General features: G+C 42.6%; 1 protein-coding gene across 1 annotated transcript; it reads left to right on the top strand.

The window, feature by feature from the left end:
* Positions 1-3,874: 3,874 nt before the first annotated feature.
* LOC114689231 (dual oxidase maturation factor 2-like) lies at positions 3,875-6,268 on the top strand. The gene is given in 6 exon segments (XM_028863603.2): positions 3,875-4,233; position 4,435; positions 5,223-5,280; positions 5,658-5,792; positions 6,052-6,222; positions 6,225-6,268. Coding segments are annotated over 6 exon segments (555 nt in total). The 5' UTR covers positions 3,875-4,087.
* The last annotated feature ends 18,114 nt before the right edge of the window (positions 6,269-24,382 follow it).

Below are 24,382 nucleotides of genomic sequence, written 5' to 3'. Positions count from 1 at the left end.
GAGGATTCAGGCAGAAGCTGAGATGGTGAATGAGGTGAGCAAATCTGGGGACTGGCCGGGAGTGAAGGATGACCCACGAACTTTCTTGAACCAAAGCATTTGGAGATAGAGTGATCTCTATGGCCTGTGGGTGGTGGAGGTGAAAAGGTACACAGCCACAGACATACCCACACAGAAACCAAAACGCGGTTATTAGGAGAGCTGAGGGATTTCCTATGGAACCCAAACCTCCCCGCCCCCCAGATCCTGTTTCAGTCCTCCCCGCCCCATTCCACTTCTCTTCTGATGAAACTATGGGGGGTTTGCAAGCCCAAGCCCCAAGCCCACTCACGGACCACCTACTTCCAACACTGTGTGCTCCACCAGTCTTCCTTACCTCATGTAGACCCAGGGGGCACCATGGTGGAGAAGAACTGTTCAGAGGCCACCACGAACTCTGGGAGATGCTGGGGTCCATGAAAGGGCGGTACCCTGCATGAAGACAGGTGCCTAACCTCACACCCTGGCATCACAGATCTACCTTTCTTTCCTCTTTGAGTCTTCAACTTAGGTGTTCCCCGCCCTTCACAACTCCTCTCCCTTACCTGAGTACTCTGGGGTGTTTTCTGCAGGAAGCTGGGCAACCATTGGTATAGAGCAATGTTCTGAGGGTTAGTGAGAGGAAAGGAGAAGTTGGAATGAGCCTATGGGGAAGGAAGTCTTAGGTGCAGAGATGAGACCCAGCGAAGGCCAGTTGTGCGGGATAGAGGAGCAGGCAACTAAACTATAATCACAAGCAAAATCGCCCACATAAACATTTGCAGGGGCTTTTCATAGTTTTCTAGACATTAACCCCTATGGGAATAAGGGCCTCCTGGAAAGGGGCATCAGGAAGAGGGGCGTTGTCCAAGACTGGGGAAGCCTTGCTGGGGAGCAGAGCCTCCCTGGATCCTGCACACAGGTGGGCAAGGGGCAGGCGGCACCACTCACCTGGTAGGTGCAATGACCCTCTTGCGCGCATGCTGGAACAGCTCCTCATCCCCCCAATGTGGGTGCTCCTGGGCCAACTTCCTGGCACACAGGTTGTGGTAGCGAAACCACAGCAGTCCCAGCGCCTGCAGGAAGGGCTCCCTGTTCCCGCGCTGGGCCCCAAAGGCTGCATCCATGTGGAGATGGTGGGGGGGGGCGGAGGAAGGAGATGAAGGACACCATGAACCAGGGGAGCCCAGACCCACAGCAGACCCCTCCAGCCCAGCCCTCCACCCATCAGCCTGATGCCTCCAACCCTGCTCCTTCTGCCAGGACCCTTCAGTCTCACCGTACATCCCCTGAGGCCCTCCCTGCCCCGTGGCAGGGTCCGGTGCCATCCACATGAGCAGTTGGTCCTGGGACTCCCGTGGGAATGCGGGGTCAGGCCCTGACGCCAGCTGACCTCCTGAGAAGCTCCTGAGCGTGTCGCTCCAGGAGTGAGAGGAGCCATAGATGGCACTGCCATCCAGCCAGCCGGTCACCTGGTTGGTCTGTGGGAACATGTGGGTGCGTGGGGTCAGGTGCCTGCGGGCGGGAAAGAGCCTCACCCTGCCCAGCCTCCCCAGCCCGACCCCAGGCCTCCAGCGGGTCCAGCTGCAGACTCTCTTCCTGCCTGCCTGACTGCCTGGCCTCACCAGGTCCCGGGGGTTGCTGGGGCTCTGTCCAGTCTTGCGGTCCCAGCGGCTCCTCTGAAAGGGCAGCACCACGTTCCGCGCGCTTGTCAGGGTCGAACACGGGTCCCCACGCGGGATGTAAATGTTAAGGAACTCTGCAGGGCAGCCTGGCGTTTCCACACTCACCAGGTCCGAGAGCACGTGGTAGCCTGGGTTAAGAGGACAACTTGGTCAGCCAATCATCTGGTCCTGCTCTTCTTAGGACCAGGAAGGCCTCTAGTAATACTCAGGGCACAGAAGGCAGAGGTCAAAGCACAAGCGCCAACGCCGCTATTGGGTTATCCCTACGAGCCTCGATCCTCTAATGTGCAAACAGAACGGAGCATTCTCTCCTGAACATGCCAACGTTGTTACGACAATCAAAAATGATAGGATTAACAAGCTCCCTTCACCTCTGCGTGGCAGTCGTTAGAGTCGTGAGCCGAGCAAATGGCCAGAGGGCATCCAGTTCCTAAGAGAGTAAGGTGTAAGAGAAAGATCCCCGCACCACACCCAAGTACTCAAAAGATGACAGAAGAAGCGCTTCTTAGAAAGTATTCTTTTCCTGCGAGTTGCGCTGGGACTCCCAGGGTCCTTCCCTGGCACTCAGTGAGCTCCAGATCCACCCTGGTTTCCTCCTATACTTACCAAAGAAGACCCCCAGCACTGTGCGGTTGTGGACGGACGCCAGTCCGGCTCTGCCTTGAGTGACAGCATCGCTTAGCCGCCGAGGGTTGGGCAGCAAGGGCTCCTCCAGAGCCTGATAAACGCCGTCAGCGTAATTCGCAGGTACTAGGCGCTGCAGGCGCGAGCCTGGAGAAGCAGAGAATTGAGCTGGATCAGGGCTCTCGGTCCCAAACCCAGGCTGAGAATCAATCTTCCTCTCTCACTCTCTCTCTCTCTCTCTCTCTCTCTCTCTCTCTCTCTCTCTCTCTCTCCTCTCCTCCTGTCCAGGAATGCACAAGAATGTGGTGTGAATGCAATCCCACTGGCTATGGCTACCACACTCCAACTGCAGACCCGCACTGCTGCGACCCTGCCCTCTGCGCAGAACCCGGGATTTACCGGCAGCACCGCGCCGGTGGTACTTGAGATTGTTAAACCAGCCATCATAGCGCTGCACTTCCCAGGGCAGTGAGGTGCATCCTGGCCACCTGTGGGAGCAGAGTCCTCCACTTAGCACTAACTTCTCAGAGACCCCTCCATGACACCATGGGCGTAGCGTCCTTCCCCAGCTGGCTAGGTCCTCCCAACTAACTCCATTTCCAATTCTTCCACAAAGTGGGAGGCCTCCGGAGAAGTCTTCTTGCATCTCACAAACCGAATCGGAGGTGGACCAACCCTTCCAGGTGCCAACTGCACCCTCCTTTTCCACACTCCCATGGGACATTGGCTGATCCTTCTCAGCCAGAGGTCCCTTCTACTTACCTGCTGGACCCAGGAGTCCAGTTAGCAGAGTGCTCAGGAGCACTATTGTCTTGGGCTTGCTGGAAGCATGCTGTCCCTGCAGCCTCGAGGTGGGAGGTGGTGGGTGTGACGTACACACACCCCTACAGCTGGTACTGGAAGAGGAGCGCAAAAGCGTTACTCAGGTCCTACATCTTCACGATGCTCTTTCTGGGACAACCTGGGAGATATTGAGACTGTCCCCCATCCTAACCCTGCTGATTTCAACCACAGGAACCCCCCGCCCCCCGCAGGGAGTCCTTTGGGATGCCTAGTCTCTAGTAGGACTGTCTCAACCTCCGGGCTTTGCTCCAAAACCTGGTACTCTCATTCCAGTTTCTCACACACTGCTTCTACCGGAGGTGGCAGAAAAGTGGGAGGGGCTAATGAACTGAGAGCCAGGGGCCCGCAGCCGACCTCATTCTCAAATCTGCGGTGAAGGCCTGTGGGAAAAGGAGAGGGCTAGGAGGACCCAACCTTAGGGTAAGGCTCCGGTCACTTCAACGGTCTTCCGTGTTCTTGGAGACGTTGTTTCTTTGCTCTGCTCCCCCCGCACTCCACTCTCTCAGTTCCGAGAATCTTCACACTTCCTGGATGCACTTTCAACCTTCACTCTGTCTCCTGTCTAGCTGGTGTCAGCTCAGGACACAGCTCCAGGTGTGAATGTGGGGACCAAAGAGGCTTGGCCTCCAGTTAAGGAGCAGGGTTGCCGTTATTTGCATGTCCCCGCCCTCGTTTGCTTGATCTTATCTGGATAGGACCCTGTCGCCTAATCAGGACACCTCCCCAGCTTGCTGCCCACGCTCCTATAAAAGGGGGGTCTGCGTTTCTTTGCAAACGCTGTGCACAAAGCTGCCAAGTCAGGAAAGGGCTTCAGGATCCCGCTTCTGCGCTTTTTAGAAGAGCCGCGGGACTCAGACTTTGTTTCCCCCACACCAGCTCATTCATTGCCCGTGTGCAGTTCTTGAACTTCTTGCAAGATGACTATTTGGGATGGGGTGATGCCCTTTTACCCCCAGCCCAGGCACGCGGCGGGCTTCAGCGTCCCGCTGCTCATTGTCATTCTGGTATTCTTGTGCCTGGCCGTCAGCTTCCTGCTCATCTTGCCTGGGATCCGTGGCCACTCGTAAGCGATACTAAGAGCTCCTCTTAGGGGATTCTAGAAGCTCAGTCGTAGGTGAGAGAGCAATGCGGAGAGCATTTCTCGAGACTCGGGGCAGACAAGACTAAGGAAGATTCTTCATGAATAGTTAAACTGGGGATCAGCAGGAGTAAATTTAGAAGTCTGGTGCAACAATCCACTCTTCATGGGAGAGGGACAGTCCAGGGTTCAGGGATTCCCGGGAAGAGAGACTCCAACTGCCTTATTTTGGAGGCTGCTGCAGAAAGTGGGAACCAGCCCAGTAGTCCAGGCTTCCAGTGCTGCCGGAACCTCCCACCCCTCTCTCTGAACACTGGAGCACCCCTGTCCTGTCATCTGGACAATAACCTTCTGGCCAAGAGGATGGGCACGGGCAATTTAGACTGTGGTGTTTTCCTTACCACGTTCGGTTAAAGACACAGAGGGTTCAAACTCGTAGCAAGCCTGGGCAGTTCCCTTAAATGCTCCCAGCCCCCAGATCCTAAACTGTACATTTTTTTTTTCAAGTCTGAGAAGACCTCAATCTTTCTGTGTTGATTTTTGTTGGTGGTGGTTTGAGGGAACTGGCCCATCTAGAAATATGCACAGTTCCTCTCCTTTCGTTGACTACCAGGTCCTGGGGCCTCCCTCTTCAGGGAGAGGTGACCCCTGCCTGCCTGGCACTTCTGAACTCACTGAGCCTCACCAAGCAGTGACTGAACTAGTGGTAGCGAACAGGCGCCAGACAGCGGGGGGTAGAAAGGGTGGTCAGAGAGCGCAGGGCAAGCTGGACCTGAAACTAGGACGGGGAAATGGTCACATAAGCACACGACCAGAGACTACCACAAATGCCAGTGGCTTAGAGGAACTTGAAGGAAAAGCAGGCGTGACATCGGCCTCAAAAGTCAGGTTGAGATGGAGTGGGGTCAAGGGGGGTCTTGAGGATGGGTTGGGTAGTGCCCAATCCTGACCTGAGTGTCTGTCTTTCCCCACAGCGATGGTTCTGGTTGGTGAGAGTTCTTCTTAGTCTGTTCATCGGTGCAGAGATTGTGGGTGAGTGTAAGGTGCAACTCCTGGGAGAGAGGAGTTGGAGCAGGGAGGGGGTGGCAGAGGGCACTGAGAAATGGGGAACTAGCTCGGTTTCCTGGTTCCCCTTCCACTTTGCACCTCTTTCTGGTTCCCTGGCTGTCTTTTACTGTGGGCTTTTTGTTTTGAGACTGTCTCTTGCTTGCTATGTAGTCTAGGCTGACCTTGAGGAGTACTTACTTGCCCAGGTATGCCCCTGCCTCCGCCACTGCTCTTGGCTAGTGATCACTTTTCTGCCCTTACCTTGCTTGCTATTGCACCAGGTCCCTAACCCTCCATCTTTCTGTCCCACCTCCTGTCCCTCTCACCCTCACCCCCAAGTCACCCCGTGCCTCTCCCCATAGCTGTGCACTTCAGCGGAGACTGGTTCGTGGGGGGAGTGTGGACCAATACATCCTACAAAGCCTTCAGTACCGCCCGTGTTCAAGTCCATGTCGGCCTGCATGTGGGACTGGTGGGCGTCAATATTACACTCAGAGGTGAGGAGGCTGGGGCAAAGTGAGTTCTTGGGGCTGGGAGATCACATGGTTGGGAGCTGAGCGCCAAGCGATCTTAGATCATCTTTCACATCCCTCAGGCTCAGAAAACCTTTGATTGACACGGATTTGGGTTTTCCCCCAACGACTACCTAATCTTTCTCTTTCCTGCCAGCCGCCACACCCTTCATTCCCTATCTGAATGATTCAGTTTCCGGGTTCCTGGCCTGGCAGAGTGCATTAACCCCACAGCTTCCTGCAGGAACACCAGTGCAGCAGCTGAACGAGACCATTGACTACAATGAGCGTTTCACTTGGCGTCTGGACGAAGACTACACCAAGGAGTACGTGGATGCCCTGGAGAAGGGTCTGCCGGATCCAGTGCTCTACCTGGCAGAGAAGTTCACACCCAGCAGCCCTTGCGGGCTGTACCACAGTATCACCTGGCCGGACACTACGCCGCAGCAACGCTATGGTGAGCGGTGGTGGGGACGAGGCAGGACAAAGTGTAAAATCAAAAAGTTTTGTGCGCTAGTGTTGCTGTCCACATTTTTCTCTTTGGTGTACTGCAGAGTACAATCCTGCACCCAAGAGACTAGAACATAAGTGTGAAGGCTCCATGAAGGTACCAGCTCAAATTCTCCATGTTCAATGAGTTGTGTGGTTGTTGTCCTTGGCAATGAGGCCCCACTGTCATGTTGCAGAGAGCAACCCTTTGTATTAGCATGAGCATGAGTTGTTTAGGGATTTCTATTGATCTCCTTGGCCAACAACTCAATGGAATGGAACCAGCACCACCACTGGATGCCTTGCCTGGCTACAAGATATGGTCAGTTGAGACTTCATATCCCCCATTACTAGGAGTCCTCATTAGTGTCAGTTTCACATATTCTGTGAAGTTTCTACTGCACTAGATTTCCACACCAACCCCCAAACACACACCCCAATTCCAACCATTTTCCCTATACTCTCTCCCTACATCTCATGCCCTCCCACATCTGATTTCTCCACTCCCATCCACATCAACTCCCAGTCCATTCATAAAATCTATTATCTTTCCCCTTTCCAGAGAAGTCCATGCATTCCCCCCTTGTGTAATTCCTCCTTGTGTACACAATGTACATTCATGCATTGTGTAATTAATTAATTAAGTAGTCTTTTTTCTTTTTGGTTGAGGGACACCTTAGTTTCTTCCAGTTTCTGGCTGTTATGAATAAAGCTGCAATGAACATGTTTGAGCAACTGCCCTTGTAAGATGAATCATGCTTTTGCTATATGCTCAACAGTGGTATGTCTGGGTCATTGAGGTAGATATATTCCTAACTTTCTGAAGAACTGCCATATTGAATTCCATAGTGGCTATATATTTGCACTCCTACCAGCAAAGGAGGAGTGTTGCCCTTGCTCCACATCTTTCACAAGCATGAGCTGTCACCTGTGTTATTGATCTTAGCCATTCTATCCAAACTAAGATGGAATATCAAGGAAGGTTTTGTTTTAATTTCCCTGATGGCTAAGGCTGTTGAACATTTCTTTAAGTGTTCTCAACCATTTGAGATTCTTCTATTATGAATTCTGTTTAGATCTGTACCGCATAATTTAAATTTAATGATTTGTTTTTTTTTATATTTAGTTTCTTGAGTTCTTTATATGTTTTGGATATTAGTTTTCTATTGGATGTGTAGTTGGTAAATTCTTTTTCATTCTGTAGGCTGCTGCTTTGTCCGATTGATGGTATCCTTTGCCTTAGAGAAGCTTTTCAGCTTCATGCGGTCTTCATTAATTGTTCTTAGTGCCTGTGCCTGTGCTATAGGTGTTCTGTTCAGAAAGCTTTCTCCTATGCCAAAGTATTTCATGCTATTTCCCACTCTTCTATCAGATTCAGTGTATCTAGTTTTATGTTGGGGTCTTTGATCCACTTAGACTTAAGCTTTGTGCAGAGTAATAGATATGGATCTATTTGCACTCTTCTACATGCAGACATACAGTTTGAATCTATTTGTGTTCTTCTATATGTGGACATGTAGTTTGAACAGCACTATTTTTTGAAGATGCTGTCTTTTACTCTAGTGTATATTTCTATCTTCATTATGAAAAATTAGGTATTAATTATATTTGAATTTATATCTGGATTCACATCAATTCAATTGATCAAGGTGTCTGTTTTTATACCAAACCTATGCAGTTTTTATTACTATAACTCTGTAGTACAACTTAATGTTAGAGATGGTGTTAATTCCAGAAGTTCTTTTATTTTTCAGAATTGTTTTTATCTATTCTGGATTTTTTTGGTTTCTTTTTGTTTGTTTGTTTATTTGTTTGTATGATGTTGAGAATTGTACTTCCAACTTCTGTAAAGAACTGTGTTGGAATTTTGATGTGGATTGCTTTGAATCTGTAGATTGCTTTTTGTAAGACAGCCATTTTATTAGGTTAATCCTAAAGAAACATGAACATTGGGAGATCTTCCTTTTTCTGATATCTTCTTCAATTTCTTTATTCAAAGACTTGACATTGTCATACAGGTCTTTCACTTGCTTGGTCAGAGTTCCACCAAGTTATTTTATATTATTTGTGGCTATTGTGAAGTATGTTGATATTCTATTTTCTTTCTCAGCCCATTTGTCATTTGTGTAAAGGAGGGCTACTGATTTTTTTAGTTAATCTTGTATCCTGCCACATTACTGAAGGTGTTTATCTGCTGTAGGAGTTCCCTGTAGAATTTTGGGGTCACTTGTGGATACAATCATATCATCTTCAAACAGCAATATTTTGACTTCTTCCTTTCCAAATTGTATCCCCTTTATCTCCTTTGATTGTCTTTTTGCTCTAGTGAGAACTTCAAGTACTATATTGAACAGATATGGAGAGAGTGTACAGCCTTGTCTTGTTCCTAATTTTAGTGGAATTGCTTTGAGTTCCTCTACATTTAATTTGATGGTGGCTGTAGGCTTGCTGTAAATTACCTTTATTATGTTTAGGTATGTCCTTTTTATTCCTGATCTCTCCAAGATTTTTATCATGAAGAGGTGTTGAGTTTTGCAAAAGGTTTTTCAACTTTTAATGATATGATCACTGGTTTTATTCTTTCAGTTTGTTTATGGTAAATTACTTTGACAGATTGTCATGTGTTGAACCATCTCTGCATCTCCAGGAAGAAGCTTACTGGATCATAGTGGGTAATCTTTTTGATGGATTCTTGGATTTGATTTGCCAGTACTTTATTGAGTATTTTACATCTATGTTAATAAGGGAAATTGGTATGTAACTATCTTTCTAGTTGAATCGTTGTTTGGTTTAGGTATCAGGGTAATTGTGGCCTCCTAAATGAATTGGGAAATGTTCCTTCAGTTTCAATTTTTTTGTTTAATAATTTGAGAAGTGTTGGCCTTATGTCTTCTTTGAAAGTCTGGTAGAATTCTGCACTAAAAACTGTCAGGGCCTGTGCTTTTCTGTTGAGAGACTTCTCTTTTCTTAGGGGTTATAGGACTATTTAAATTGTTTATTTAATCTTGATTTAACTTTGGTAAGTGGTATGTATTGAGAAAATTATCCATTTCTGTGGTGATATATTGTGCACTCCAATAAAACTTATCTGGGATCAGAGGACAGAGCTAACCATGAGATTAGATATAGAGTCCATACAGTGATGGCCCACACCCTTAATCCAATCACTCAGGAGACAGAAGTCCTTCTGGATCTCTTAGGGTTCAGGCCATACTGGCAACAGAGCCAGGAAACGTAGCACACACCTTTAATCCCAGCACTTGAGATTTCATATCTGCTTGGGAAGGACACCTGCCTTTGATCCCAGGAAGTAATATGACAGGTCTTAGAAAGGTGTATAAGACATGGGGAAACAGGAACTCATATTCTTTAGACTGAGGATTTCATAGAGGTAAGAATGTAGCTGGCTTGTTCTGTTTTTCTGATCTTTCAGCTTCCAACCCAATATCTGACTCAGTTTTTTTAAAGACCATTTAGCAAGTCATGTTACATATTTCTTTTAGATTTTCCAAGTTGTTGGCATACAAGTTTATAAGTAGATCTTTATGATTCTCTGGATTTCCTTGGTGTTCTTTGGACTTTTCTGGTTTAGGATTATTTATTCTCTGTATTTTCATGGTATAGTTAGTCTCCTCTGGTTGAAGATTTCCTTGTATTGCCTCTTGTAGGGCTGGTTTTGTAGATAGATATTGCTTAAACTTGGCTTTATTTTGGAATATCTTATTTTCTCCATCAATGGAAACTGAATTTTTTACTGAGTATAGTAGTCTGGGCTGGCATCTGTGGTCTCTTAGAGTCTTAAGGACATCTGTCCAGGCCCTATGGGCTTTAAGAGTCTTCATTAGGAATTCAGATGTAATTCTAATAGGTCAGCATTTATATGTTACTTGATCTTTTTCACTTGCAGCTTTTAATAGTCTTTCTTTATTCTGTGTGTTTTGTGTTTTGAGTATTATGTGTTAACTTTCCTTGATGGTCCAACCTATTTGGTGTTTTGTATGCTTCATGTACTTTCACAGCATCTCCTTCTTTAAATTAGGAAAAGTTGTCTTATATGATTTTGTTGAAGACATATTCAGGGCATTTAGTTGGATTTGTTCTTCTTCCTCTATTCCTATTATTCTATTATTATTATTTATTTTGTTATTAGATTTGATCTTTTCATAGTGTCCCACATTTTCTGGATGTTTTGTGTCAGAATTTTTGTTTGTTGTTTGTTTTTAGATTTATCATTCTCTTTGACTGCTGTATCAATTTCTTTTATAGTATCTTCAATGCCTGAAATTTTCTATCCTATTTCTTTTATTCTGTTTTTGAAACTTGTTACTATAGTTCCTGTTTGAATTCCTAGATTTTTCATTTCCATAAATCCCTGTTTGTTTCTCTTTATTGCTTTTATTTTCAAGTCCAAAACAATTTTATTCATTTCTTTCGACTGTTTTTTTTTCTTGGTTTTCTTTCAAAGATCTATTCATATTCTTTTTCTTCATTAGTTGGTTTCATGGTCTGTTTCTTGTGCTTCAGCTATATTGGAATACTCAGGGTCTACTTTTGTATGATAGCTGGGCTCTTTGGAGACATACTGCCTTGGCTGTGGTTGATTATGTTTTATGCTGACATACTGGCATCCTGGTTTTGGGATAATTCTATGTCTAGGTTCTGATTTCTGGATTTGTCTTTGTTGGGGGAGTATTTTGTTCCTTGGTTTCTGTTTCCTCTCTGGTGTTTAGAGAGTGAGATGGCTTTGTGTTGCCTGTTTTCCTGGCCTGCTCAGCTGGCACATCCACAGGGAATCCCTACTGGTGTTGGGATGCTGAGGTACTAGGATGAATTGGGGGAAGGAAGGTTGAAGGAGGAGGTTTCTGTGTGATCTGTTGGGAATGGGGTCAGAAAGGAAAGGGAGATCACAAAGGTTTCCTGCTATAGAGCTGGGAATGAGATGGGGTATTGGATCTCAGGAGCAGTAGAAAAGTGTGGGTCTGCCTTCAGGCTACTTGTTGCCTTGAGAGGAGTGGTTCTTGCCTTAGCATGGGTGCCTGCTGGAGTCGGAGTCTGGGACAAAGCAACAAGTTTGGGGAGGGAGGTTAGGAGGGGACAGTTTGTGGGATTTACAGAAGATGTGGGTATCAGGTGTGAATTGGTGTTCTGTTGCAATGTTAGGGATGAGACTAAGGTAGTGGGTTTGTGGGATCAGAGAAAGAAAGAGAAGGTTTACAGGTTGCCTACCTGGTTTTCTAGCAGGTCTTCCCTGTGGTTGAACAGGGGCTACCTGTTGGAGTTGGGCCTAGGGACAGGGATGAGTGTGGAGAGGCTTAAGAGGGAATGGTCTGGGTATCCACATGAGATATGGGCAGGGGCGAGAAGACTGCAGTGGGTGTTTGTTGCAGCACTAGGGACAGGGCTTGGGTCTTAGAGAACAGACTGACAAAGTAGATAGTCTACTGGAAGCCTACCTGGTTTTCTGACGGGTATCAATTTGATATTTTGCTTCTTGATGTGTCTGGATTTAGGAGCTGTGGTTAAGTAGTTAGTAGAAGAATTCATATCCAAGGTTCCACATTTGTGTATTCATTCATTGATTTATCTGTTTACCTTTCATAACTCATTCAATTAATTTCTTAAGAGTTTGTTCTTTTCTGAGCTTTATAGGCACTTAGGTTTGTGAAGATAAGAGGATGGAGTTTAAGATATGTGTCAAGTAATGAAGGGAGCACAAACTACCAAGCCCCCTCTATGTTCTTCTTCCTTCACACTCTTCATGATTCTATGGGATTGTCATCACAGCTTCGTGATCTTATAATAGAATATTGAGGCTCTGTGCTCACACCAAGTCTATTCAATGTGATTATGATTGTTGGTGCCAGCCTTGTTCTTTGAACTCAGATTTTGATATTCCAGGACGGAGATCTTTCCACTATGAAATGAATTACTCTCTACTCTAATCACAGACTCACCCTGTCTGTAATGACTTAGACAGCTCTGCTGTCAAATTCCTATCATTAGTTATTAGAACTAGCTCTCCTGAATGTTTGAGTGGATCCAAATCAATCCAATACAATTAAGAGTATTGGACATCTCAAAGCTAAAGTCAATTGGTGGTGCTAATAGAAACCCCTGTGTGTAAGATATTAGAATTTTACTAAAGGAAAGAATAAATGTACTCTGAGGAAGGAATTACTGAGCTTTGATAGAAGTAAAATGTATGAACTTGGTATACTGATGTTATGTTAAATTTGTTTTCATAGTTCTTTTTAGCTCCTCTTTAATGATTTAGCTTTCTCCTGTATAGAATGAGGAAGATAGACCAAGAACCCAAGTATGTATGATGCTTTGTCAAAATCTTTTAAATTTAGCTAGCTACAAGACAAGTGTTTATCAGCCTAAGGATCAAACAGCTCAGTGACATACATAAGGTGGGTTTTTCTCTTTGCATTGCATGTTTGGAGATACTGGAGATACCAGAGAGGCCAAAGAGCTTGCACAAAGTTGCATTCAGCAAGAGCAGGTCATTGAGCTATTTTTCTCTTGTCACAATACCATTTTGACCAGCCATTATTGAATAGGACACATTGATTCCATATTTAAAAAAATCTTTCAGAAAGATTATATATTTCAGGTTCATTTCATATACCGTGAGTAGGAGCAATGGTACATCAACGTGTTCAGCATTTTCTTTTTCTTTTGCTAAGTTGCCAGCTGCAGAGCAATCACTACCAAATACCCAAATTACAAGGGCAATTGCTAACAGACTGGTTCCTTCAAACTTGTAAGCCAAAATAAACCATTTTCTGTGTAAGTTTAGTATCTCAGGGATTTTACTACAGTTATAGAAAGCCAACTAACACAAACACTCTTGAATAATGAATGAAAACATTCATCCAAGTATACACATACACATAATATTAAACTTGCTTTGTGGGTAGGAAAAAATATTGTATGATCACATCTGAGAATAAAATGTCATGACTGTGATACATTTTTTAAACAAATCTATAACTTCATCTCTTTGTTGCCTGGACAATATAAAACATAGAACAAGATCAAAGACACATGAAAGTAAATAACAACTGTTCAAGGTTTCCAGTTTAGTCTTTTCATTCTGTGCCTCCCACACTATTGGCAAATCATTATGGTGTATTCAGATATCAGTGCTTTATCACCAAGTAAACAAACAAAAGGAGATCGTTTTTTGTTATTGCTGTGGTATGTATTGTGTTTTCCAATACTTCCATTGTATAAGTATGGTCCAAAAACATAGTCATTTACAAACCTTGTACTCTCTTGTCCAATATTAGCCTGGATGTTTGAACATAGAAAGAAGAATGTAAATTCTCTATGTCCCATCAAAGTCAGTTTTTAAACACTCATTTACACATAACTGGTAGTACTGTATTCCATCAACCCCACCAATATTTCAGGACTAAAAACTCAATTAAGGGCTGGAGAGATGGCTCAGAGGTTAAGAGCACTGACTGCTCTTCCAGAGGTCCTGAGTTCAATTCCAGCAACCACATGTGGCTCACAACTACCTGCTATTAGATCTGGTGCCCTCTACTGCCTGCAAGGTACATGCAGGCAGAACACTATACATAATAAATAAATAAATCTTAAAAAACAAACAAACAAACAAACAAAACAAAAAACCCCTCAATTAAGACCAAAGCATCATGTGTAAAAATAGAGTAAGGATAAGAATTATCAGTGTCAGAGTTTTGACACTGATGGCTGCTGGCCAGGCATGTGTATATCATCTTAAAGATAAAGTCTAGAGAGGTGGGAATTCACTTTGGCCATTTCATCTTCGATGATAATATAACCAAATATTAGGAGCATATTATTTTTATAGTTTCTTTGATATTTTTGTCTAGTTGTTTATTATATCAACATATTATACAAAGTACGCAGTAGGAGCAAACGAATTAGATTCATACAATGCCTAAAGTGCCGAGTATTTATTGAGTAAACATAGAAAAGATATTATTTTACCTTTTGTGTATAATGAGGCAATACTGAGTGGCAGATATGAGATAAATGTGCGACGTCTGCTCACTCGTGACCTTTGAAAAAAGCTTAATAAGCGATCGTAGCAAAAATACCTTGGATCACAAATACAATTCTCTTACAACTTCGCAACATGCAATGTATAGTCAGAATAAGAAATTTATAGGTGACACTATATCAACCTTCAATATAGTGCAATCAAGTAGATAGATAGAAATAGTACTTTTAAGAAGTAAAATGATACTAAATTAGTCAAAAGATATATTAGTCTCAGAGGCAGCTGTATCATGAGTGAGCACTTGAGGCCCGTACGGCCGAGATACTACCCTATTCGTGCTAATACTTATCCAATTCTGTGATTATATATAGCCTGCACTACTTAAGATTGACTCTAACAACGTAACTACAGACAATAAGTAGAACTGGATGAGTGACATTTCATTGAAGTCCCTAAAGGTAACTGGAGTGCGTATAAATGACATGATAAGCATTGTGTATGACACGTTCTCAAGAATGTGAACTCATTGAATTCTTCAACCAACCTAATAGTTGTTCTGTCTTCTTCTTTTTTGATCGGTCTGGAACCAAACCGAGGTCGTCTGCAGGAACAGCCAAGTGCTTGTAACTGCTGACTCCAGCCTAAGGTGTGGAGTTCAAGACATTGGTTGGGGATCTTCATAGTGGATACGTATTACGTATCTCCCGACCTTTCCCTCGATTCAGTCAAGTTTTGTTGTGGCCAGTAGAGCAGAGTGAATAGGGCACCACCTTGTACTGACACTCACGATGATTGAGATAGCTACATGTCCCTGCGCTCGTGCCTAACCTCCAAGTGCTGGGAATAAAGACCCTAGCCGTGACCATCCTCTTACTATTAAACACATAGCAATTAATTGTTCTGATATTATTTTGATCACAATTAAGTATTAGACGTTTTAGATATATAAGATTAGTTATGATTAAGTTTTTACATTTGCTTCTACATATCCCGACGTGCAACAATCATGTCATAATGTGGTGATACTTATACATAGACTTCACCAAAACACAAAGATACAGAGAAAAATTTCTTGCTTCATATCCAAGACTTGGCGCGAATTTTCCATACAGTGCATTTTCTGTCTGGGATAGAAATGGAATACATGTATCAATAAAAAACACACACAACAGCACTACACGAACATCAAACGGCTATAACAACAACTAGAACACACAACACCAAACAACCACCCTCCGAATGTAGTTCTACGATTGCAAGCTATACAGCAATTCTGGAGAGTTATCCTCAAGCAGCTCAGTGGTGTGTCCTGAAGGCTAGGCTTGTTAGATTCTTCAATTCAAATATGACAAGCGGATACATAATTCAACACATGCATATGTGTTCGTTTGCTGCTCGGCTGTCACTAAAAATGAAGTGTATTCACCCCCGGATGTATTTTCATCTTTATCAAACATATCTATTCAATAGCAAGTGCACTCGATTCAGACACTCGGTTGAGTCTTTATATGTGTATAGCTGACGCTCATTATTCATACTGTTCACGAGACCATCTCACACCAATATACTATGTATACATTAAGCGTTAGCTGCTGCTCTTATAGATATCTTACATCTACAACTAAGTCTCTAAAATGGAAACATATATGATATTGAGAGTAGGGAGCAGCTCACTGATTAAGTATCACCCCCGTCATATTATTCCGAGAAGTACCATAAACATTCCAATTTTGCTTTTGATATATACTCTCATTTCATCTACAAATATTCTATCTATCCTCACAAGCTTCATACTCAGTAGCTTTTTTTCCTCTACGTTAGATCTTTGTAAGTTTGATTTCACAGTTAGACTCGCATTATCATCGTGATACCACAATGATAGAAGATTGTTTGCGTCTTATACCTAGACTGTTCTCGACATTAGCTTACCTCTGGTATTCTTACTCGACATAGATACATCATATAATACACATTATTTCATACTAGATGTTCTAAATTTGACTTTGGTAAAGATGTTATTATAAGAAGACTCCTCAAGATTATATAAATGTATATACTAAATTATTAGTAATAAAAATAAAATAGTAAGTATATCAAATATCCTTGTTCATTAATATCACAGCTAAGACATTGGAACTCGGAAAGAAAAGAATGAGAAACTCAGAGATAGTTTAAGACTTCGTTCGACCGTAATCTATTCTGTATGAGATAGAGGAACCTCCATGTGATTCCACTGATTATTCATCGATCTCACACAGACAAGCTACGCATGTTTCTCGACTCGATGTAATACCTTCTCATTATGTCGCTATCAGCCTTCTCATCTCCTCCGCATGAGTGCACCTGTTCTCAGCTATACTCCCTCTCTCTCGCAACACAAACTCCTCAGAGGTAATCAATCACCAATGGAAGCGAGATTCTAAGTCCATTCTCAAAAATAAGTATTGACAAGCTTGTATATTAAGATTAATAGCGATATAAATGTTTCGAGTAAATAAAGGAGCAGTTTGCGGACCAAAGCGAAATGTTATTCTTATTAACTGTTGAACTGTTTATTGCCCTCTTTATTTTAATTCAATTACTACATTGCGCAATCACTACTATAACCTCAATCCTACATTGCTATATCACTTTCGATTATGCTCACTATTTTCTCAATATGTAAGTAAAGTGTATACGATTTTTGTCTGCTTTGGTGTCTTTTAAATTCTGAAAAGACAGAGTGAATCATAACTTTCTTTAAGTTAGATTTACTTAGTGAGAAACAACTTGTCCCGATCACCTTTGACACTCACTTCTTTCGCCATCTCATTTCACTTCAAATCCCAATCTAGCCAAAAACATTCACCATGACAAAATCCTCTCGAGATAGCAAATCTTTATTTCTAGCGGCAAGATTATTGACGTCAGAGAGGAGTTGGTCTCGATTCGTCTCTTCGCACCTCTTGACTTGAAGTGTGGTAAGAGAACATCAATACGTGGAGCTGGCAATAAACTATCTAATCTCGAGAAAGAATTAAAATGAAGCTGTCTTCCAATAGCATGCAGCCTACTCTACGTGATGTTGTTTACTGTGCTGAGTCTCTTTGGGAAGAGATATGTCTTGCCACTTGTCCTTTGATCCACTATAACCCTTTTTCCTTTCTTTCTTTTCCGTTCAGGTTTCTTCACATATTCTGTAGCTTTCTTTACGTATTTCCTTATTGCTAATTCGCCATATTGCATTTCCTTCCTTCCTCTCTCTTCTCCCTCTATTAGTGTAGTGGTATTGAGTGTTTGTTGCATCCAAAATAACATATGTGTGACCAAGTAGCTAGCAATATTTAAGATATGATACGCTATCTAGGTAATGATGCTAAGTCAAACAGCAGCACTATAGTATTATATAGCTATGTTTGATAAAATGTGCTACTACAGATCCATATAACATGCCTAGCATGCCAGAGCAGAATCCATCGATCTTCAGTTATCTTACAATAGGACATCGAGTCGTGGAAACAATGTCAGCACATTAGCTATGAAGCTATTACAAGTTCATTGATGCCACTCTAGTAGACACCTAGCCTGTTCTTATAAGCACCATGGGAGATTCATTCATTGTCAGAACTAGGATCATCCCATCACGAGTACGTAGTGAGCAGTACCATTAGCTTTGTCGATAATGTCGCAATCGAACCTCAGACCTTAGATAGCATTTTTTTACCATGAGTGATAAGTACTTTCAGGCAAATAACTGTATTTATAGGGAAGAACTCTACAGTTTAAAGGTAGAGATATCTCTATTCAATATATCCTATGAGGACTCAAGTCTTCCTCAGTGCTAGAAGAGCAAGAATGATTCCTCTACAAGCCAGATTATGAGGCATAGGTCCAGATACTTCAAAATGCCCCTATAACACAGAATTCTAAGGAGGCCTTCCTCAATGCACACTAAGGAACATCAAGTCAGTTGAGTCTTATGGTCTTTGCTGATGTCCAGTAACGACATGTTTTTTTTTATTCTATAAGGATGAAACATGTCTTCATGCTTCTCTGATTTACCAGTAGTCAACTGCCCAATCATTGTGTGCTGCATGTTATATTGCTTATTAGTTAATAAGCACATCTCTCGTTGATAGTCTCTGACTAGCTCTAGTATCTTTTCTATATTCTATTTCAATTATGCTTATTATTCTTCTCTCAAAATATCACAAGGGCCGTAGGTATGTCCTTATACGTAGCCTCCATATTCTGATTTTAAAACCAAGGAAACAAAATTACTACCTACATCTCAACAATTACACCAAGACTTCGACGAATGAGATGAATTATGCTACTCCGTTTTGTCGTCACATTAAGGTTCTAATGAAGTCTTTCATGGTGCGAGTCAGATCTCCATATGATCTCATTCCCCATGAGACATCTAAACATGTACGCGTTGCTACGCTCCAAAGCTCTTCCTTTTCTAGTCTAGTGTTTAAGTTTACCATAACTGGTGAATAGACCTTCTGGTGTACGCTTGGCAGAGCCGAGGATCACGGCCTGATGTTGGAAATATCCTACGTGCAGCTTTTCATCTAATTGTGCGATGGTGTATACAAGATGATGCCATGATGATGGTTGATGGACTCGCCTGTGTCCGTTTATTGTGCTCACGTGTTCGAGGTTAGTAACCAGAGTGAGAATCAAGGCTATTTGCTACAGTATACTCTCTTCGTCTCATAGTGTTGAGATGGAGCAGAGGTTGTCGAAGATTCTCAGTGTAGATCTCGTCATCTACAAGGATATGTTGATCAGCATTGTGATCCGTCCCTCATGGTTGTGCTACCTAGCTGCTCTCTGTAAAGATGAATACGCAGAACTGTGCTTGAATGGGAACTCTGTAGTATACAGTGACTACTGAGAAGATTTCCCCCAATACTGTGCAAGTCACCTGTAATAGTATATAAACTTCTAGTAGAGTGTATGTCACCTATGTGAAAATATAGAGAATGGTCTTGCAACTCAGTGTACGGTTATATAATAAGGTCTATGATATTATTTTTTTCATATAGACAGTAGAGTGTATCGAGACGGACCTAATCTTGTTTTCTACCGAGGTAGGTTGTATTTTCTGACCTCCTTTCTGACGTAAAGAATTTTAGATGTTTTATCATTTTATAGAAAAAAAGATTTTCATGATTTCAGAACTGAGCAATTCCATCTATTAATTGCTACTCATACCATAGTGGTTCTCCCAAGCTTGCTGTTAAGTCCCTAAGTCAATGCTAGAATTCATATTTCATGACAGGATTTACTGAGCGCGTTGCTTATAGTAATCTGTCAATAAAGCTGTAAAGCTCTGAAGCTAACAAAATGAACTGTCTCTATTAGGCACTACTCTAGCGTAGAAACTGTCTACAGTTTACGAGTAAAACGTCTTTCTACACATTATTAGTGCATAGATTATCTCGAGTAATACCCTCCTGACTGTAGAATCTTCTCCATAACGCTTCTCGTCCCAATTAAATGGTCTGAGAAGCTCGTAGGGATAATATTAGATATAACTCTAGTAAGATCAAATAATTTTATGCATCCATGTGGCATGGAACATTGGAAGATATGAATAACTGACAGAATAAAGTAAAAGTTGACTAGCACCTGACATTTCTAAAGACTCCCAAGCTACACAGAGCAAGATAGTAGCTGACCACGATCGCGGTATAATCTCTTGTTGTAGCTAAACTTAAGAACAAGTGTCCTAATTGATCTATAATATGACTAGCATCCTATACAAAAAACTACGATCAAGATGGTGTATTGTCATAGCACAGATGATCCCCAATGTCTTCAAAGAAAAAAAATAATATTTTATAGATACATTCAAATGAGCGTTCAGATAACTACTTTGTTTCTGCGGCTAAGCATTGCGAGCCCGCACTTATTATCATAGGTGGCTTGATTATGTCTTTCACTCATAATTAGAACAATGATTTCAAAATGCGGTTCGATACTTTATGCACGCATATACATATGAATTAGGCCTCACAACCTCTGGGCTCACTCTAAGAACACTTTGTTTTATTTCATAAGTACATAATATTATTGCACATAGAAAAGCAACAATGATACAACTGTATAATGATTTAGATAATGAGATGAGAAGATAGAGTGAAGTATTATATAGAAGACATGAATGATAGAGGATGAACGTATATACAAAGAAAATGTTACACGTATACACTAATGCCGTTTGTAGGCTTGAGTGTACTAGCGTGGGAGGAGGGAGGAGGAGGGAGGAGGTGAGAAGAAAGGAATAAATGGGAATTACTCCATATAATAGCAGTCACTGTCCTGTATTCGGTTTAGAACTTGTGTGGAACATGTCAGTGCGTGTCTACGTTTAGAGGTCTTATTATTATAGCAGCCGCACCGTCTAATCGCTCTCTCGTAAATGGGAAAACATTGTCACATCTAGAAGCAACAGATTCACAGCAAAACAAACAGTTAAAACAGTCAGGAAATCTTACCACAGTTTGGCGTCCTATTACTCATAAACCATAACCCCCTGCGCGTCTAGATCTCTCTTAGGAGCAGAGTGCTTTGCGCCTAGTCAGCCAGTCCTCCTCTGTGATCAGAATCGAAAAGAAAGAACGAGTAGCCCACCAGCCTCACATAGCTCATCACCTCGCCTTGACTACCTTCAATCTTCGTCTATCGGTCCGTTTCTGCTCAGACTGAAGAGCCTCTGAGTCCTTCATCTGGATATGTGAGGAGCGGGTCTCAAAGGCACTCCTGGTGCGCTATTATACTGCATCAGGAAGCGCATCCTATGAATGCGCATGAGAGCGCAGCCAAAGTGTGCATTAACCAGCCAAATGTATCTAGCCTCTCCATAGTGTCGACGCCAAGCCTGTGAGTATACCTACTGTCTAAGCTTTATACAACCACTCCCTGTGAAATGTAAGATTGCTTGTAATCTTGAAGGCTGCCTATTGAGAAGAGCGGTGTCTGAGCGGTCCACACAAAAAGCTATGCGTGCCTGAGCATTCATACGATTTCTGCTCGCCTCCTATAACATACACAGAGATCCAGAGATTCGTATCTCTGGCAATGGTCGACTGTCATTCATCTCCATTCCCAGTCTCTCTAGCTTCGCTCACATGTCTGCCTTCACTCACAAATCTCTCGAGGCCTATCTGTATCTAGTGGCCGCCTCTCTACCCTAACTGACCACGCGCGCCAATCCAAATTGTTACTCAGCAGTACAGCCAAGATATTACTGGACTACACACAATTACCGAACCCAGCAAGAACACCAGTCCCTTAAGGGCTCCGAACCTAGTTATAGTCACATGAAGAGAGCATGTGCCACTATTTTCTTAGATTCGTTGTGTGGAGTGGGCTGGCCTCAGGTAGCGAACACAAGAAATCTACGTTACAACATAGATCCCTCACAATACAGAACAACTACAAAACCTAAACCACTAACCCACTTATCTACATCATATCTCCCTCATACATTCCATTTAAATCAACACGTGAAAAGTCTCAATGTAGAGTTTGAAAAATAACTAACAATAATTTCCCTACCCTAGTGAAGATCTGACAAAATGTAATTTCACTCTGGCACTGGATATAGGCGCTTACCAGTCTTCATCCTACAACACAAACTTTGACGAGACGATGTAGTTCTTATCAGCCGTTCTGACAGATTGAGGAAATATGTAGTATATCCATGTAAGAGAATAATGTTCTGCACGCTAGCGCAGCTCAGTCAAGAATCAAAATCTGTCACCCGCCAGCCACAGTAATGTAGACAAACGCACTACATAGCACGCTCAATCAACACACAGACATAGAGACTTACCCTATTGCTTTCTCGAAGATAGAACAGGGCTCAGTTGCCTAGCTTGACCTCAACTAAGTTCCTATAGGTTTTAGTTAACCCATTTCTTGCTTCAAAATATAACACAATACTGATTTTCTCAAGCGATTTACTTATGAGACCTTCTTTACTATGCCTACTATCACCCGCGTGTTGTGCGCACTGTGGTTACCATGAAAGTTGTTACCTGTTTGACTCTACAAGCTGCTGATTAACACATGAGTCCATTATATGCGCAGGCCTCGCCTAAGTGCACGCTGTCTACAGTGTTCTTCTGTCATGGCTGACATAGGCTATATGAACTCGCGTAAGATAGCAGACAATGAAATGTTTTCAGTCACTCATAAATACAATGAAAGGAGACAACACTACGTAAGCAAATATCTCAGTACAGACAAGTAGGCCTGTACACTCTCTCTCTTAGCCATGTGTAATTGCTCAAAAGAACATTCTCTCTCCTCCCTGCAAATTCGAATCTTCCTTCCTGCTCTTCTCTTTTCTTTGTTGCTACTACCACTGTATTTCGTATTGCTGGTTTTATTTTATGGTCCCAATGTCTCAATCAGAGTTATGATCAACTTGACATTAACAGACCATGTGTTACACTGCTCGCGCGATGCCACAGTCACTCAATGTGTCTGATAGTCATCTTGATTACACACCTGTTCACCTCACACAAGCCGCGCGAGTGTTTGTTCCCTCATCTCTATATCAGTTAGACAGTGAATACAGGTGAAGGACATTGCTCATAGCGGAAGAGAAAACACAGAGAAGGCATATCCCTACGTTTGCACAAGAACAATCCCATCTATAACTCTCCACCGTTATTTTTATATATTGTAAAAAAAAAAGAATATGTTTTTGTAACTTATTCTGAACTCCTCCTCACAAACAAGACACCTAGCTTAGCGTAGTATTGGGAATTGGCGTTAGCTATCTCTTACAATCCTATGGAGTGTAGATCATATCCATTATCTTAGTCGTGTTCGGTCTTATTTCTTTATAGGAATGACACCAATACAAATAGAATATACATCAGCGAGTAGTCCGTGAGCATATCTATCAAAGGACAAAGCTATTTATATTGGGACTCTGGGATTTCTTATAATGTTTTGATGATTGGTGTCAGCTCATATCAGGTGCAAGTCGCGAGGAGACCACGTTCAGGGTCTTGCTGATGTCAACTGATGTATCTAATCTGGAACAAGGTCCATGTACCCATACTCGAGTTTCTTGATGAAATAACAAGAGCGTGAACTTCCAACAGGTAACACATCCTTCAAAGCCAAGCTATTTTAGAGAGTCTAGAATTGATCGTATTTAAATCAGCTACATATTGGATGCTATAAACGAACAGTCATTTAATAACGATTGCGAAACTTGATCTTTTTCAGCTCTCGAATCTCTATAAACCACTCCCCAACTAGATTATCTCACTCTCAATCCTACTCAAGGCTATCGATCATACTTACCTTGTATAATAGGCCAATAAGACCTTTATATTCCTCTTACTTTCCCTCTCTGAGAAGATCATTAATTTTGTCAAACTTCCTAATTGCACTTACTCATTCTATTAATTACTTAACATGCCTCTATTTCATTTCGCGCTCTTCCTCTCCATTTCACACATAGCGCATACTAGTTTACTATTTTTTACCACATTGTTAACGCAATGAAGCTTAGTTCTATGACTTGAGAGTGTGTGTTATTTAGCTTTTAATAAGTTTTGCTTTTTTCAAACTCTTGTATGCGCTGTGCTTTATATCAGCAAAAACATGCTCTTGTAGAGTCAAGCTAGCATGTCACTCCGCCGTCGCCATTCCAGTCATATCCAACTATGCGGCAGTGGGTGTATAGCCTGAAAGTACATAATTTAAGCTATTAAGCTTAGGCTACGTTATTAGACCTGTACTTCTTGTAAGACTCGCTTCACTAGTAGTGTCTGGAGATATTCAACACAAGTAAGAATGTCGGCGTGCTCTTTTTCTCTTAGAACACAGAAACCTTGTGTTGGTGAATTTTTAACATATCATAGCGTGAAGTTCACACCACGTAAGACTTAGATAGGGTTCCTCAATGCAAGAATACATAGTCTTCTGCCGTTATTTCCCTTATGCAGGTTTAAGCGCACACGCCAGAATCTCAGGTTTGTGGAATTACACCTCTGTTCAACTAAAACCTGCTGATAGGCGCTCCGGTGTAGAGAATGTGCAATACTTGCATGCTGTGGGGCGAGGCATT

The sequence above is a fragment of the Peromyscus leucopus genome, unplaced genomic scaffold (genome assembly GCF_004664715.2).
Source record: "Peromyscus leucopus breed LL Stock unplaced genomic scaffold, UCI_PerLeu_2.1 scaffold_1590, whole genome shotgun sequence".
In the NCBI taxonomy this organism is placed as follows: domain Eukaryota; kingdom Metazoa; phylum Chordata; class Mammalia; order Rodentia; family Cricetidae; genus Peromyscus; species Peromyscus leucopus.
This window is presented reverse-complemented; position numbering and strand designations above follow the sequence as displayed.